This window comes from Vulpes vulpes, chromosome 12, assembly GCF_048418805.1.
Source record: "Vulpes vulpes isolate BD-2025 chromosome 12, VulVul3, whole genome shotgun sequence".
In the NCBI taxonomy this organism is placed as follows: Eukaryota; Metazoa; Chordata; class Mammalia; order Carnivora; family Canidae; genus Vulpes; species Vulpes vulpes.
The window spans coordinates 134,653,732-134,671,812 of NC_132791.1; the positions used below are offsets into that span (position 1 = coordinate 134,653,732).

The 18,081-nt window shown below is 53.2% G+C and overlaps 1 protein-coding gene across 18 annotated transcripts in view; it reads right to left on the minus strand.

Moving 5' to 3' along the window:
- The window catches only part of MYH10 (myosin heavy chain 10), a 123,863-nt gene that overhangs the window by 18,953 nt on the left and 86,829 nt on the right, over positions 1–18,081 (minus strand). For all 18 annotated transcript variants that reach the window (XM_026005481.2, XM_026005487.2, XM_026005483.2 and 15 more), the window contains 10 exons: positions 16,011–16,119; positions 15,792–15,923; positions 14,849–15,055; positions 11,038–11,175; positions 10,535–10,658; positions 8,803–8,974; positions 7,411–7,623; positions 4,141–4,285; positions 2,746–2,952; positions 127–231 (listed from right to left, as the gene is read on the minus strand). In XM_026005481.2, the coding sequence (XP_025861266.1) occupies positions 127–231; positions 2,746–2,952; positions 4,141–4,285; positions 7,411–7,623; positions 8,803–8,974; positions 10,535–10,658; positions 11,038–11,175; positions 14,849–15,055; positions 15,792–15,923; positions 16,011–16,119 (1,552 nt within the window). The remainder of the gene's footprint in view (positions 1–126; positions 232–2,745; positions 2,953–4,140; positions 4,286–7,410; positions 7,624–8,802; positions 8,975–10,534; positions 10,659–11,037; positions 11,176–14,848; positions 15,056–15,791; positions 15,924–16,010; positions 16,120–18,081) is intronic.

Here is an 18,081-nt window from a genome sequence, read left to right on the forward strand (position 1 = left end):
TGGGCAGCAGTACTTGTGCGTGCAGTAGGACCACGCTCAGTGAACCATACCCCAGGCAAGGCCAGCCAGAGCTGCCACCCAGAACCGCTGCAGCTGGTATCAGGGCCCTTACCCCGCCTGGGATACCTGAGTGTCCTGTAGTTGAGACTCAAGACTAGCTGCGTCCTTAGCAAACTTAATGCCCTTCTTCTCTGCTTCTTCCAGAAGACTTGAGACATTGTCCAGTTCATTCTGTGAGGAGTAAAAGATTCAATTCATGAGTAAGCACATAGAAAGGGTCCAGAACCACTGCTCTTACATGCACACGAACAGAGCAGGATCGAGGGAGGAGGGGCGATCCCGCAGCTGCCAAACCCCATCAAGGAGGACTTCCATCACTGGGGGGCCTGCTTCCCCCAGCCGCGCGCCCAAGGTGGCAGGCATGGCACCAGCCGCCGAGGGACAACCTTTGAGTCTCTGTGGAAAGGACCGGGGCGGGGCGGGGCAGGGCAGGGCGGGGGGAAGAGTTCCAGTGGCAGAGCCCACACATGGATGGAGTGTGTTCTAACCCCGGTTAGCATCTTGCTGTTTTATCACAAAGAGACAGAAAGTACACTAAACCCTCCCAGTGGTTGCCTTGCTGCGTGAAGAGGCTCTAAGATGAGCAGGTGTTGCGTTTTGGTCCTTTTTCACACTAAGACGCATGAACCCTGTGTTGGGGGGCCGGTGCAGTCACTTTCTTATACAATTTGAAAACTTGATTAGAGTCAAAGTTTAACTCCCAGTATTTAGTCTAAAGTACTTTGTAAGCTTAAGAATCTGGTGATGTGCATTTTTGTGAATATTTAGCTATTTCTTTTTTTTTTATTTTTTTATTTTTATTTTTATTTTTTTTAGCCATTTCTAATGGTCAGATTTCATGAGTAATGTGGTAAAAATCCTCTCCGCCCCCAATCACCATAGCATACGACCTTCTGTAATCTTTGTGAGCGCTGTCAGGACTGGGGAGAAGGGGAGGTGCTTGGCACAGACGGGGGGGGGGGTACCCCTCACTCTGGGTTGTCCTCTGGTCATATCAGCAAAGGGGAGGTGCACGGAGAACATATCTACACACGTGATTCAAGCCAATGACATTTCTGTTTCTGCTCATTTTAACGACATCCTTTGGAGAGCCCAGGTGTCCACAGTCTTGGCAGCAACATAGTGGTAAAGGGCTCTGTACTCAACCGAGACCTCCAGCCTTCAGCTCTGGTTCTGTGAACCGCTTGGGGAGTCGCCAGAGGGTGGCGTGCTCCTCAGCTTCCTTGACCCTTCCAGACTCACCGTGGGGGATGATGTGAGGATTGAAGGGCGTGTGCCTGGGGCACCATGGCCTCCCCGCCCCATACATGGTAACACATGACGATGGTTTGTAACACTGTTGAACATCTCTCTCGAAAACACCTTTCTGGATAGGCGAGAGCGCATGCATGACCTCACACGTTATCTCGGGGCACGCGTGTGCAGGAAAGAGTTAACTGAGGCGGCTGGAGACTGCTCTCCTTAGAAAGGCCTGCTTGGGATGTTGGCCCATGGCTCGCGGCTGGGAACTTACGACTTCCAGAAAGCGCCTACCATTCCCTAAAATAGAGTGGCTCAGTGTGCCGGAGTGGCTTGTGTAAACACGGTGTTATCCTGAGCACCTGCTTCCCTCTGGGAGCCTGATGTGTTGGGAGTGTCAGGCCGGGGGGGCCTACGGGGCGGCCCCCACCCGAATCACGGGGCAGAGTTTCCTCGAGCTTCCCCGGGAGATGGCACTTCCCAGGCACACTGTCCCAGCTGCTGCTGGAGGAATGGGGCGCAGGGTAGGCCTGCCTGCTGGAGGGCTGGAGCTCGCACCAGGCTTCCTCAGGGTCCCCCACCTTTCCCCCTTTATGGATTTGCTTTGGGTCCTTTCACTGGCAGAAATACAGCCGTGAGCAGGAGTCGCCCAGTGAGTCCCCAAACCATGGCTGGTCCTAGTTATCATAAGTCACGGTCAGCAACCTGTTTTTAGCACAGCAACACGTAACGTACATCACTCCTTGCCTTCCACTGGCTGCACGAGTACATGCTAGGACATTACAGTTAATTCTATGTTCTTTTACATATATTTTTTTCTTTTTTTTTCATATATTTCTTTAGTGAACGTTCTTAGAAGTTGGATCTGTATGTACATCCTTATTTCCCTGGGATAAATTCTAGACATGGATTTATGGGATTGTATGGTCCTCAGATACACACACACACACACACACACACACACACACACACACACACACACATATTTTTAGATCATTGCCTGCCCAACATGGGGCTTGAAATCACAGTGCTGAGATCAAGAGTCGCATGCTCCACTGACTGAGCCAGGCAGGCGCCCCAGGGTATTCATATTTTTAAGATTTGCAAAAAAAAATGGCTGAACTGTCCTCTAGGAAAGGGTAGTAGTAATTTACCCTGAAACCAGCAGTGTATAAACAATCCAATTTTCACAAATCTTCCCCAACACTAGGTACAATTTTTTTTGCTCACTGTTCCTGTTCTCTTATTGACCAGATTAACAGAAAAGCTGTAATTGTGCCTACAACCAGTCAAGAACTATACCCTCCCCTCCAGTGTGGGATTGATTTATTACATTTAAGGTTAATTCATGCTGAGGGCTTGTGGTGGCACCTGCCAGGTGTTCAGGAGAAGCACGTGCTCCCAAAGGGCCTGCCCAGAGCCCAGGCCTGGGGTTCCCAGGCTTACCTGTAACTTGTTTGCCTTCTCGGCCAGCTCCACCCTGAGCCTGTCTCCTTCTGAGACCTTGGCGTGCAGCTCCTGCACCTGGGCGTCGAGCTTCTTCCTCTTGTGCTCAGACTCAGCCTTGACCTGCTGCAGCACCTTCACCTCACACGCCAGCTCCTTGTTGTCAGTCTCCAAGCCCTGCTTGTTCTTCTCCAGATTCGCTTTGAACTAGGGGGGAAAGGGAAAGAAATGTGCTATTTTTAGAACACTCCATACAAGGTGCTGTTTTTTGTATCCATGGGATCGAGCCTGATACGTGGTCTGCTGTCAACGTCTGACTGAAAACCTGAGCTCTTCCCCGAGCATGAAGTTTCTAGGGCAGGAACACGTCGGCATGTGCTACCTAGGGGACGAGATCTGGATATCTAGGGGCTCACCGCACTGCGGACTTGATTCTGGTCAGCGCAGTGTGGGGGTGACACTCAAGGTGCATCCCACCCAAAGTGTAATCTTTCATTCATGTTAGGCCTTGGTGTAAAACACATCCCGTTAGTTCACAGAATTGTTTTTAATGAGGAGCCGAGAGTCTCGATGATGGAGTGAGACCACCACGGGTGTGTTCCACGAGTGCACGCATGCCAGTGCAGGGGTGATCACATCAGGCCAGCTGGCTGCGGGGACCAGGGGGTGGGCCTCCAAGGCCAGGGGATTGGTGGGGGCTCTGGGGCCAGACCTCCTGGCTTCCCTCTGCTGTCACTTAGTGGTTGTGTGACCCTTCGTCAGTTTCTGAACCCTGCTGGGTCTCCCCCACCAGGTTGGGATAAAAGTTAAGGGAGCCAATGCATGTCGAGTACTTAGCGCGGTGACGATGCAGACGTCCAGCCATTGTTGCTGCCGTGAGTGCAGAAACCAAAGGCGGCGTGTGCGCAGGCGGGGCAGGCAGGGGGAGGCAGGGTGAGAGGAGAGTGCTTGAATAGGACGACAGGGGATAATGAGCAAGACAGCTATCTGCCCAGGAGTCAGAGGGTGGACGAGATGCTATGTTGTCAGTATGGGGAGGGGACGGTAAGGGGCACATGAAAGGCCAACAGGACCTGGGAACTGGCTGGCAGCATGAGCCAGGGGCTTCAGGCTGCTGAAGGGTTCAGAGCTCAGTCACTGGGGGTGACACTGCTGGAGGGACACCTGGGGAGGGACATGGCGTTTCAGACGGTGGCAGGACCACCCCGTGACTAGAAAACACATGCACAGCCAAGGGCCTATGGCTCTTCGCAGTAGGCCGTGTGCGTTTGGGTGGCAGCCCCCCGAGAGCTGGGGCCCCATCAGCCTTAGAATTCATTGCACTGAGCGGACGGATGGGCACCTGCTGGTGGATTTCCCACGGGATGCAGAGGCGCGGCGGCCTCCCCTACTCACCCTCTTTGCCTGTTCCAGCTGCTCCGACAGCTCCTCCAGGGCCGTGGCGTGTCGCTGTCTCATGTCCTGGATTTGAGCCTCGTGGCTCCTCGTTTCCTCCTCCAGAGCCTTCTTCAGCTCTGCCACTTCTTGTTCACGCTTCGTGCTAGACAAACATATTTGTAGAGAAAGCAACTCAGAATTAACTGAATGAAACAAAAGTACATTTTTAAGGTGGTGTTTTGTTTTGAACATGATAGCAGTTTTCCCCAGAGTCAACAGACGTGGATTCCATCCACTTGACAACCCTTGACATTGGTTCCTCCATCCATGACACGGGGGTCACAGGGGCACCAGCCTTCGGAGGCCACTGTGAGCATTGCATGTGGGAAGCACGTGGCAGGCCTGGTCCCTAACAGCCCTCAGGAAATCTGGGGTGTTACTGTTGTCAGGAAAATGTATCACATTAATTCCTTTGATAGTTGTTTGATATGTTACATTTCAGAAGGCCGTACTGTTGTTTCTGCGATACGGGAATCCTTCCAGAACGAGCACAGCTCCCATTCCCCGGCTGACTCAGATCACAGTGTGACATCCCTGTGGGCCTTCAGAATGTTCTGGGCAGTCTGGCTGCTGGCAGGCCGGGTACTGCTTCATGAGAGAGGCCAAACTGCCCACCACGGCCCCAGCTACCTCTCAATGAAACCGGAAAAGATGGATCCTGAAGAGGCTTCAAAAGCTAAGGGGTGTGAAGGCCCCACGAGGGGGGGGGGGGGGGGGAACGGGGACACCACGTTCCAACAAAGGCGGGGACTCTTGGCATCCTGGGGAGTGCCTGTGGTTCATCAACCCCCTCCCAAAACTCTACCGGAAGGAGGGAGGGCTGAGGGCTAGGAGGAGAGGCCATACTCCTGGCTTAGAAGGTCTCCAGAGTTTGGAGGGACAGCCTGGCAGGTGCAAGACCCTGGACTCTAATGTCCTGAGACAAACTCATGTTTCCTCTCATCTCAGCATGGGGACTGAGGATTATGTTAGTGTTAAATGACTTTATGTGGCTTTTTAATTTATAATTTGCTGTAACATACGTGGGGGAACCTGCAAGATCACAGTGGTCTCGCTAACTGGGAGAGACTTCTCAGACCTGTCTGAGCACACCAGCTTAGTTAAGGCCCAAACCAGCCAGGCCGCCCCCCACCCTGACCCGCCTGCTCAGGGCTGTAGGAGATGAAGCAGCTGTGACCTGATGACCATCACAAACAACCAGCTGGCAAACTTGCTCTACGGCTCCAGACCTGCAACTGGGGCAGTGACTGGGGTGTGGGCCTGTGGCCACGCTCTCTTCCCTTTCCAGCGGGTTGGGGGGCCTGGGGGCTGAGGTTGCTGTGCTGAGGGGCCCAGCGGCAGCTGGCTCTGGCTCACAGGCGCTAGACAGCAGTGATCACCACCAGCTCCTGGAGGCAGGAGACGTGCTGGTCGGGCCCCGTCCCTGAGGTGGTCTCGAGAGGAAGGGATCGGCAGAGGGGGTGGACCCCAGATGCAAGCACCAGCCCAGACAGACGGACACGCTCCGTCTGGTTACCTGAGCTCACCCCAACGAATGACCAGCACCATCCAGGATTAGACGGCAACAGCAGCCGTCTCTCGGGTGAAGAGTTTTGCTCCTAACTCCGACTCGAAACCACGAGTCCTGGGAGCCCTTCCCTTCCCATCTCCACGCTCAGGAACCCAACCGCTGTGAGGCTCTCATGGCAAGTCCTATGGAGAGTTATGGGCTGAGTCTGCTGAAGGGTGTCGGGGGTGCTGGGGATGTCACTTTCACATGAGCCCTGGGGTTCACCGTGCCGGGAGGACCAGTGGGGAGGCAGGGGTGTCCTTAGCCAGAGTCAGCGCTAACCCGCCAGAGCCTCAGGCAGTCGGGAGTCTTCATGGAACAGCATTTATTAAAACCAGGGTTTTTCTACTGTGGCCAAGAGACCAGCTGAGAATGGATATTTCAAGGTCTACTCAGTGGTTTCCAGATCTTGAAAAGCAGACATCTCACGGAGCTGCTCTGCTGCAGGGGGGTTGGAAGCCTCAGGCCTGCCAGGTGCACACAGGCCCCAGCTGTCTTGGGGGAGCAGACTCCGTGAGGCTGCTGCAGGTGCATGTGTTCATGGGCCAAGTCCCTGACCCGCCGTCGGGCTCCCCACCTCTGGTCACTCCCCCAACACCCGCAGTCTGACCTCCGCCTCACCCCCAGCGGCCTTCTCTGCACACCCAGTGAGGTCACTCTGTCCGGTTACACCCCCGGAAGAGCACAGCCTTGTCCAGGGAAGGGCCCCCTGATTTCACCACAACACACTTCCCTCCTGGTGGCTCCAGGCCATTTCTTATTTCTGCCCCCACCTGTCTTGCTAAGGGATTCCCCTTCCTGTTTTATTCCAGGCCTTTCCTTAGCTACCACCTCAGTGCGAGGACACACAGGAGGATCCCCAGCAGGTGTGTGTGCACGGCAGATGTGTGTGCACGGGCACCAGCCAGCCACAGCCACGAGCTGAGGCGCCTGGGGGGCCTCATGCCCCTGGCCGCTTGAGACCTGAGGCAGGAGCCGACGGCCAGGAAGAGGCCGAGAGGTAGGAGGTTCCAAGTCAGCAGCTCACGGGAGCCCGAGACCCGTGTGCGGGCAGGAGCCACGCTGGTCCCCTCTACCCGGCCTGTTCCCCAGCTGGCCCCTGTGACCTCCTGGGGGCTGATGTGCTCAGGCCAGGGCGCATGAATCCCCTGGGTGTGCACCTGTGCCTGGCCATCGGCTCACCTGTTACACAGGACACACCTCTGCCCCGTGCGCACTCTGCATAGTGCCCATCTTCGCGAGCGTGAGCCCGTACCTCCATTCTCAGCTGCCCGCCCAACCAGTTCACACCAGCTGGTGCCGCAGCAGGTGCCCAGGTGCGCCTGCATCTCCTGATTCTGTGTCTGAGCCTCCCGCCCCTCTGATCTTCTCTCGAGGTCTCACGCCTGGTCTGTGTGCAGGTCTGCACCAGCTCCTCGTGTGCCAGCCCCGTGTCTTTCCTGTGGGTCTCTCCCTGAGCAGGGCTTTCCTGATTGCACCCTACCCTCTCACCCTGCACACCTCACCCCCGCACGGACACCAGTTTGTTTCTGACCACGGCTATTTTGTTCCCTCTCTAGGAGGAAGAGAAATACTCAGAATGAAGACAGCAAGAAAACACCCCACCCCTCAAGGAAGGTCTGAGGGGTGGGGGGCACATCTGCCGGACACCAGGTGACGCACCACCTCCCGCCACTCACCGAAGTTCCTGCTGAGCCGCGGTGGTGTCCAGGGTGTCCTCCAGCTCTGTTTTCAGGGCCTCCAGCTCCTCACTCAGGTCCCTCTTCTGCTTCTCCGCCTTGTTCCGTGAAGCCTTCTCTGATTCAAAGTCCTCCTGAAGCTCGGCGATTTGGGCTTGCAGCTCTCGCACCACCTTGAGGGCATTGTTCTTATGGAGCGTCTCATCATCACCCCTGTTGAAACATCCAGGCAGGGGGAGCAGTCAGTCTGCGCCCAGGTGGACAGTGTCCGGGCCAACCCACCCGAGTGAGGACCTCTCCACGAGGAGACCCAGTTACCCATCCCCGGCCCGTGGGACACCGACCCAAAGGCCCGGACCCGGGAGCAGCAGAGCCCAGGCCCTTCTCCAAGGGGCTACAGTCCTCCACTGAAAGGAAGGACAAGCTCTTGTTAATGGTCAGAAGAGAAAAACATTTCCTCTCCAGTGAAATGTTAGAACGAGAACACAGTCCATCCCTTCAAACTGTCCAGCCTACGGTGCATCCCCCTGCGTTCTCAGGACATAGCCGGAGGTGGAGACTCACCACCTCCCCCCCCTCCTCTGTCCCTTCCTCCTTCCTGCAGCCTCCTCCCCACTCAGTGGTGGCAGATCTTCTGGACTGGCAGGGCTGGGACATGTGGGGTGAGGGAAGGGGGCCCCGGGGTGACGCTGTAGTCCTAGACTCTAGCTCTCACCGCTGAGAGAGAAAGCAGAAGGTCTGGACAAAGTAGGTCCCACTGTGATGGAGAGCAGGGAAAAAATTTGTTATGAGATGTACTCAGTTGTAATAAATTATAAATTAAACTCCAAGTTCTCTGACCACATAGCCAGATGATTATAAATATATTTATTATATGCGATTTCCATTCTAAAACGGGATTTCCTCTCAACTTCTAGAACACGCTGTGAGGGGCGCCTGGGTGGCTCAGTTGGTTAACGTCTGCCTTCAGCCCAGGTCATGATCCCGGGGTCCTGGAATCAGGCTTACAAAGGACGTCCTGCTCAGTGGGGAGTCAGCTTCTCCCTCTCCCCCTGCCCCTCCCTCCCCCTGCTCGTGCTCTCTCACTATCTATCAGATAAACAAATAACACCTTTTTAAAAAAAACCTGTTTGATATGGTAAAATAACTTCTGGGATTGAAGTTCCAGGGACTCTGTGACATGACTGCTGATTCTGAGCCTGGACACCCAGGGCGGTTTACGAGAGCTTCCTGCTGCCTGGACACAAGTCCCAGGCTCCGCCGTCACACCCACAACAAGGAGACTCCATGTCCGCCTCCCCAGGTTCCCATCCAGCCCCAGACACGAGGCTCTGCAGAGAGCAAACCCCGCGGTGCCGGCTCAGGGCAGAGGCCGGCGAGCCAGGGGCAGACCTGGCCAGCGCGCCCTGCAGCTCCTCCTCCTTCTTGGCCAGCTGGACCTTGAGCTCGTCGATCTGCGCCTGGAGCTCCGCGATCTGGTCCTGCAGGTCGGTGGTCTCACCGTCCAGTTTTCGCTTGGCCTTCTCCAGCTCCTGACGCGTCTTCTCTTCCTTCTTCAAGCGTTCTGTAAGGCAAGAAAGAGCCAAGAAGCTCAACCCACGAACGGTGCGCCGGATGAACAAATTCAAATATAAATTGAGGTTGAAAATCAGCCACTTGATTCAGGAGCAGGTCACCGCCTTGTCACCACTGTGCCAATGGCTCAGTCATCTGAAACCCACTGAGATCAAACTGATGGAGAGAGATGTTGGTGAGAGGATGGAATTTTTGGGAAGAAATCGGGGGTGGAGGGACTCTAAGGAGGTCCCTTTGTGGGAAGTGAGCCCACACGCCTGGAGTTGAATAACCCAGGCCCTCTCATGTTGCACCCATCACCAGGCCCACAACAAGCAAAAGGCTCATTGGAGGCGAGGGTGGTGTGTGCAACTGCCCGTCACTCTGTGCCCCTTCCCTGGGGATCCCTGCCTGGAACCAGGACCACAGCTCCAAAGCAGGAGGGAGGGGACAGTGTGGGCAGAGGGTCCTATGTCTTCACGCCCTCCCTCCACACTCTGCAGGAAGGGGTCCTCGTGACACTGAGCCCCATACACCTTGACATTCTCTGGCACAACCCATACTCAGAGAGGAGACCGAGCATCACAGGCCGGTCACATGTGTGAGAAGGAAGAGGCACATCTGCCTTGTGTTCTTCCCCAGCAGAGGAGCTGCGGATTGGCAAAACTGGTTTGTGAACACCTCTCATGCTGGCATCCTCCCTTGTCTGTGCTCAACAACAGTATAGCAAAGCCCTGAGGTGGTTTTTAGACAGCCACACTTCCGCCACACCAGGAGAGCAGCGCGTTGAGAAAGTGCGGTCACAACTGCACGAGCATCGCACGACCCGGGGGATCGAGGGCTGTGCCCTTGCTCCTCCAGTGTACATGCCAGCCCTGGTTGCTTGTGTCACAGCAGAGGCTTCCAGGCTCCTCCCCAGTCCTACCCCTCTTTCGTTTTCAGAAAACTAGGATCTAGTTTGCAAACGTTCTAGGATTCCCCGAGGCTATTCCGGCTGTCACCATGCGGTGCGGCTGCCCTCAGCAGTGGCTCCAGTCCCTGCCAGTTTTTGTGGCAGTAGGGGCCCCTCATGCAGCTTAGAGTCGACACACACAAAGTCCAGCGGCATCCACGACTCAAACTTAATTTAGAGCCCTGCTGGGTCCATCCCAGGGGAGGCTACGTATTTCACCAGGGGATCTCACTTAAAAAAATAAAATTAGGGGCGCCTGGGTGGCCCAGTCAGTGAAGCATTTGCCTTCATCTCAGGTCCTGATCCCGGGGTCCCGGGATGGAGCCCCACATCGGGCTCCCTGCTCAGCGGGGAGTCTGCTTCTCCCTCTCCCTCTGCCTCTCCCCCTGCTTGTGCTCTCTCAGTAAGATCTTTAAAAAAACTAAGTTAAATTAGTACTATCCCATCATAAATGCTTGGAGACTGGGCAGGAAATAATAACTCAAAACAGACCTATTTTAGTAATTGACTCCAAATGGATTGACCCACATGCACATTTTTTACAGCCTGTTCTGATGTAAGTAAAATCTAAACGCTCACACGTCCCAGCCCTCCATTTCTCTGACGCCAAACACTAACCTTCTAAATCCGAGATCATCACTTCCTGCTTATTCCTGATTTTGGCCAAGTTTTTGGCCTTTTCTTCCTCCTCAGCCAGCTGAGAGGAACACTCTGCAATGCGATCTTCCATGAGTTTCTTTTCCTGAGGAGAAAGAATTGACGGCTTCAGAGCAGGCTTCCAAACCACACCTGGGGCCTGGTCTCGCTCAGAAAGCAGGTGCTTGTGGCCCGCCCCTGGATCCCCTTGCTCTGTAGATGAGGTCACTGAGGAGGGCTCAGTAGGTGTGAGACATGCACGTCAAACATCTAAAAGATGAGAAGGCTATTAATTTGGTGGATTAAAAAAATTACGTTGTTTCTATCTTTAGAAACCTTTACGGGTAGAGCCTTGGAGAGAAAAGTAAGTAAACGAACCCGAATTCTTGAGAATTTCCCATTGGAAGAAGCCCCTTCCAGTGAGCGCATCAACGTATGTACTTCCCAGGTCTAAGACCAACCCTGTAATGCAAATACTCTCTTACTTTGATAAATTTGGAATTCTGGTCCTCAAGCAGCAGGATCTCCTCCTCCATCTTCTTGATTTTTGCTTCCGCTGTCACCTTTTCCAGCTGTAGTTTCTGGCGAGCGCCTTCTTCCTCATCCAGTTGCTCCTCTAGATCCTTGGGAGGCAGAACACACAGTCAGCTGCCCACCTGCTCCACAAAGTCCTGCCGCACGCGAAGCATCAGAGGAACGTGTGTTAAAAGTCAAATGCCAACTTTTGGTTTTCAAAATGGCAAGGACATTTGTATAAATAGGAGGTGCAGACATGTATCTGCTGCAGGCTGGAGTACAAGCCAGATCCTTCTGGAAGCCAACATAGTGACGCATGGTAAGCTCTGAAAACGAGCGTGCCTTTTAAACCAGGAATTTGAGGAAATAATCGCAGATGTGATTTACGTAAAAGAAAAAAAAAGCAAAGCGTTATTTATAACATCGAGGAACAGTGAACACACTACGAAATATCCTGGTAGTTCAAAGTGGGTAGAAGTTGGTGTATTTTTCAAAATGAGTAACACAGTAATTCAAACTCATACTGTGGTCACAGGTCAGTGAGGTGGGTGGTCTCCACTTAAGCCTGACTTCCACAGCGTGAGCCCACCCGCAGGCGGGGTGGGATGCTAGTGTCTACAGCGGATTCGGTGAACTACTCTTCTGTCTCACACCCTACCTTATGTCTGTAATAAACAGATGCAACGGAGCAGGGCTGTATGTACACATCAATGTTCAGGAAATTTCAGACACTGATCATGGTTGATTCTGGAAGGACACCCATGTAAAAGCCTCGAACACACATCCAAGAGCTCAGAGCAGCACAGAGCCTGATACTGACGCGGCCACTGGCTCTGCCGTGACAAGCATTGATTCTGGCCCATGTCACTTCTTCTCCACCTGAGTGCCTCACCCCCCCCGCCCCAGGTCCCCCTGAGGTTATTTTATTATTTTTTTTAAAAAAAGATTGTATTTATTTATTCATGAAAGAACACAGAGACAGAGGCAGAGACACAGGCAGAGGGAGAAGCAGGTTCCCTGCAGGGAGCCCGATGCGGGACTCAATCTCAGGACCCTGGAATCACGCCCTGAGCCCAAGGTAGACACTCAACCACTGAGCCACCCGGGTGCCCCCCACCAAGGTTATTTTGAAGCAACTCCCAAACCTCACATTTTATTCTGTAAAACCTCCAGCTGTCTTTCTAAGAGATCAAGACTGCTTAAAAATACATTTGTTCGTTTGTACTGGAATCCAAACAAGGTGACTGGTAAGCCTATAAAGACTCCTTCCTTCTCTAGGCCCCCTTGGGTCTCCCCCTCCCTCCCTCGCCACTTGTTTTTAAAACACAACAAAATAGGTCATTTGCCCTACACTTTCCCACAGTGGGGTTTCTGAGGTGCACCCCTGCACCAGACACTCCTAAGTTCACAAGAGCAGTGAACATAACCTATGTGTTCAGTATCACTTCTTTTCTTTTTTAAAACTTATTTGAGGGGGGAGGCACGTGGGGTGGCTCAGTGGTTGAGCGTCTACCTTTGGCTCAGTGTGTGACCCTCGCATCCTGGGATCGAATCGTGCATCAGGCTCCCCGCAGGGAGCCTGCTTCTCCCTCTGCCTGTGTCTCTGCCTCTCTCTCAATCTCTCTGTCTCTCATGAATAAATAAAATCTTTAAAAAAAAATTTGAGAAAGAACATGAATGGGGACAAGGGAAGGAGAGACCCAAGCAGACTCCACGCTCAGCGTGGAGCCCGACAGGGACTTGATCCCATGATCCTAGCTAAAATCAAGAGTCAGATGCTTAACCAACTCAGTCGTCCCTAGAATTTCAATTAATAAATGAATCTGCGTAATCTGCTTAGAAACCCATGTAAGCAGACAGAAAAGCAGTAATGGGGCTGATGGGAGGGAGGAGACCAGGAGTGCTGCTGTGGTCACTAGGTTTTTCTACAATAATCGCTTACTGATAACGTCATCAGGAAATTCATCTTAAAAAACATCAAATCCAAAACCAGCTCCAGTAGTTTTGGTTGCAAAGGGCACAGGTCAGAAGCCCCTCAAAGCCTCCCAGGTCAGAAAAAGGACAGGAGAGACCAATGAGGCTGAGTTATCTTCCAGGGGCCGTGCAGGGACCATAGGGCCCAGGAGGTCCTGGCTTCTGATACCTCTACTTTCCTCAGAGAGAGGTAAAAGGCAAAAGAAAATAATAACTATCACCTTACTGTTTTTAGAGTATGTCTGAATGAATTTACGTGTCACAGAAGGAAATAATAAATTCAGATAGCCATGCCAAAAATCTAGGGTCTAGAGAAGAGAGTCTAGAGAAGAACGAAATAGAAAGTACTGGAAAAGCAAAACACAAATGCAAACTCTGCTGCTCTATAGGGACATCTTTGTTTTTCTAAATAGACTAAAAAAATGCAAGCATTCTGGGGCACCTGGGTGGTGTAGGTGGTGAAGCATCTAACTCGATTTTGGCTCAGGTCGTGAGATTGAGCCCCTCATCAGGCTCCATGTTCTCTCCTTTGGCCCCTCCTCCCTCTCTCTCAAATAAATAAGTCTTAAAAAATATAAGCATTTCATGTGAGGGTGTTAAAATCTGGAGTATAAGAAACTAGGCTGAGGACCCTGGTGGGGAGTTTGGGTGTCCTCCTGCCACACGAGACAAATGTTATTTCTAAGACGAGCACATGGCTCTTAAAGAGGAAAAAAAAAATCAAAACTGTTGTCACCACTTAAGGAGAGCTCATTACTGTGAAGAGTCAGGGTCTCTGTGTCTTCTCATATGAAATGATGTGTATGAATTTGTTACGGAAATGCATTTTTTGGTTGGATCTGTACAACGATCCTTAATGCGTTAATGGATAGCCATGGAAATAAACTTATTACTCGTAACTGGATGGTACTATCCCAGTTTAATAAACCCCCAGTTGTTAAGATAATTAGATGGCTTGCACAAATTTCTGCTTAAAGTCCCAGAACTAGAATTGCTGGATTAACATGTACTTTTCCAGGTTTGGTGATACTCCGCTCACCTATTAGGCGGTACTTGGAAAGCATTTCTGCTGAAGAATGGAAAGTGTCCAGATGAGTTACCATGTGAGATATCTGCCAAGGAAGTAACCTGATATCTTTTGTGCCTCTGTGAAACAGCTGAATTGTCTATGCTTTGTCAACATAAGCTACAGGGTGAGAACAAACTCAAGGCGAGACCTGGAAGGAGGTTTGGTGCTGGGCCCGTGAAGGAAGAAGGTATTGGGGAGGTCTGGGGTGGGAGCCCAGGGGAAGATGGGGGTGCGTCCTGGGTGTGGGCAGGGAAGGGCTGTCTGAGCCGTGTGCCTGGACACTGACCCCACCAACCCCAGTACAGCTGCGCTTCGCGTGAGGACAGCTTGTGTCCCGGTAACACAGCCCAGGAAGGGCCGAGTGTTTCATCCTGACTGTTGGCCACCTCCTGGGTCAGACCCAAGCCCGTCTCAGGAACCAAGCCACCTGACAGGTGCCTATAGGGGGAACAGGGTGAGCAGTGCCGTGATTACTGACAACACGGGCCAAATGCGGTCCCAGAGTGCGGGAGACCCTGGGCTGTTCCTACTGCGAATCGTTGTGTGTGCCCTCAGAACACAACTACAACAGCTCTGTGCGCAAACAGGATCTATCCCTGTGCACTTCCAATGACGGTCCTCCGTTAGGGGCAACACCTTGACTTGGGGCTCCCGTCCAGATCCACAGCCTCTATTGACCTAACAGATCCACCTGCAAAGCCCACAACAGAATCCTAAATAAAGACTATCAGATGTACCTGAATGTGAGCTTGCATTTTCTTCTTTTCATTTTGGAGGATTTGGTTTCGTTCTTCTTCCTCTTCGACCCTGGATTCCAAGTCATGGAGAATCTCCTCCAGCTCCTGCTTCTTGGCGGCGAGCCTGGCTCTCATCTCTTCTGCTTCAGCGAAGAGCTCTGTCTCTGCTTGGAGCTGCTCTGTTAGGATGTTCTTCTCTTCCAGGAGCTGCAATCACAGCGGAGCACCCGGCGTGATCATTTGCCCCCCATGCCCACACCAGACACAGTCTCCAGGATTTCAGAGGCCAAGGGCTCGCCACCAAAGAAACTGAGGGTTCAAGCTATGTACTGTCGCTGGGGAAACTTGATATTCTGTAGCTACAGCAAAAACCAGCTAGATGAAAGCATTTCTGGTTGTTTCTATGGTCTCGGACTATCCTAACACTATACTCACATTGTTTTAATGACTGTTCTTCTATTAAGATAATGGACAAAGAGGGAAAATGTTATTCAAACATGTCTGTGGGGATGACTGTGGTGATTTGGCATCAAGCGAGTACAGTGACCTTGGTGGTTCCCCTTTGTGGCCCCAAGCATCCCACTGTTGTGGGATGCTTCCTGGGGCTCTGCTTTGCCCCTGAAACGTAACCAGCTGGGACCCAAGGGGGCCTGGTGCAGTCCCATCCTCATTTTGAGGTCCCTCGCATGCACTCTCAGGCAGGAGACACTGCTGGGAGCCTCAGGGCAAAGAGGTGTCAGACACGCGCCCCACCACAAACGTGACCGCCCACGGCTCCATGAAGGACCAAGGCAGGAACACACGGGGCGGGCTGACTTTACACAAGCCCGAATGCGGGGGGCATTGTGTCTGTCATCTCTCTTCCCAAATGCCTGTGCTTTGGGGAGCAGTGCCAACGACACATGGGAAGACATGGGGGCAGGCCCACAGGCTGGGCACACACCTGCTGGTGCTTCCTCTCCATTTCCTCCAGCTCGCCCTCCACCTTCGTCTGCCTCTCCTTCACCTTTAGCAGCTCCTCGTCTTTGGCCTGAAGCTCTTCCTCCTGGCGGGTCACTTGCAGGAGCGGCTTCACCTGCGACACAACGGGACTGTGAGCGTCGCCGTGCGCCCTGGCTGGGGGCCCGCTGTCCATCCCCCACTGCCACCTCCCGGGGCCCACCTTCGTGAAGACACGCCACCACTGCCAGTGCCGGAGCTTCAGGTATGCGGCGCAGTTCCGCTGCAGGACCTTCAGGGCGCTCAGCTGCTGCTGCTTCTTGGCGAAGGCCCTGGAGACCGAGAGCAGCTCAGCAGGGACAGAAAACCACGCTTTGACGGTGTCCACCCAGTGAGACCCACCCTCCTCATCCTCCCCTGCTGGCGCCCCTCGACCTTCCCTTTTGGGCTGGCACTTTCTCTTTCCACCTGGCACAGAGGAAGCGTCGGCCCCCCTTCCTCCCAGGGCGACCTCCCTCTACAGCATTTTGATGGTTGGGTGAATGCCTCCTGTTTGGAGACCAAGGAGTCAGGACACACGGGTGCTTCTCGAACTTGTTGTCACCGAGTCTGGGCTTTCCCACCACCCTGTGCTGTCCGGGCCATGTGCCCTGAGAGCCACCTGCTAATTGTGCTTATGAGTCTTTTCAATTTCTCACATGCCTTCAGGAACAGGGCTCCCTTTCTGATGTCCCAGCCCCATCCTCGTTCATGGTCCTGTGCTGCCTCCTCCTAGGAGGCCGCTTATCTTCTGCTCACGGTGGCGCTTCCAGGAGACACAGCTCCTGGCTCTGCCCATCACCTCCTGACCCTGTATTTCTGATACTGGTGACAGGGTTCGTAGATTCAAGCTTTTCCATCAGCCACGTCTGCTTGCCTTCTCTGCTTCACACTCCTGTGGACCACCTGCTACTTCAAACATTTGGTTCCCTGGGGTTTCTGGGTACTGGTGTGACTTGTGGCCTCCTTCACTCCCTGTCGCAGCATCAAGCACCACTCTGTCCATGAATGTGGCCCCTTTCCAAGCAGGTGCAGCTCCCCAGGAGTAAAGAGCCATGTACTCGAGGCCCCTCAAGTCATGTCTTCCGGGTGAATGAACAAACACCTGGGCTCCTTGGGACCTGCGATTATTCCTCTCGAGATCTTTCCAAAACTCTTTGCAAGACTGGCTATGGGGTTCTCCCGGGAAAGAGGGGCACGTGGAGGATGGGAAAGATGGTAAGAAACATTTATAATTACTCGCTCACTGCAATGACCAGCATGCACTGGAGTCATGTAGGATGGCCTTGGCAGCAGAAGGTTCTAGGTCCAAGGCACAATCTGAGACTTGTTGCCCTTCTGCTGTGGCTCACATTTCCTTACAAGAATCCCTGCATAGGCCGTCCTCCAGTCCACTGCTCTGCTCCCTATAAGACCTTCCTCCTCCTAATATATGCTCCCCAGCCAAGCAAGCTTGGCCAAGTCTTAATTTTAAGTTTCTGCAAGAGCGATAACTTTAAGTATGTTGAGACTACAAAATAGCATCTGCCTCCCAATCCTCACTGCGTCCTTCAAGACTGCAGTGAACATCCCTCAATGCCCTTACTGAGACCTGCTGTCCTGTTGCATCCGGGGGCCCCTGGGAGAAGACGGTCAGAATGGGTCAAGGACACGCCAGTCATTCTGTCTCAATGAGGAGTTCCTTCCCCGCAACACTCATTGGAACTGGGACGCCTGCCCCGCACCTGAAGCACATCGTCAGGAAGCCACCTGTTTCTTCAGTCTCTATACGCTTGTCCTGGTGACCCCAAGGTGCTCCAACCTCAAGGTCACGGGTCACGGACACACGCTTACCTTTCCTGACCACTGTAAGCACTGCTCTGCTTCTTGCACGTTCTACTCTGGCTCCTCTGAGCCCCTCGCTCTAGGTCCACCCCAGCCTGCACGGAGCATGACTGAAGGGGCCGCAAGTCACAGAGCTGCTCCTTATGCAGCAGTCACACAGGCATCCGGTCTCTGTCCTCGAGACGAGATCTTTGTTCCTGAGGACTGATCCCAACGACAGTGTTGCAGGGTTTAGACTTTGGTGAAGCAGTGGCACATGCTCTCAGTGTATGCAGCTCGTTCCCTGTGCATCAACTGTTCTAGTTTCTGGAAGCTCTGGAAGCTGTGGATGTGCTCCCAGCTCAAGGCACGAAGGAAGGCACCTGGCTGTGCTCAGTCCTGTCCCCTTGGGCATCCTGTCAGCTGGCGGCCATGGGACGGTGATGCTGCCA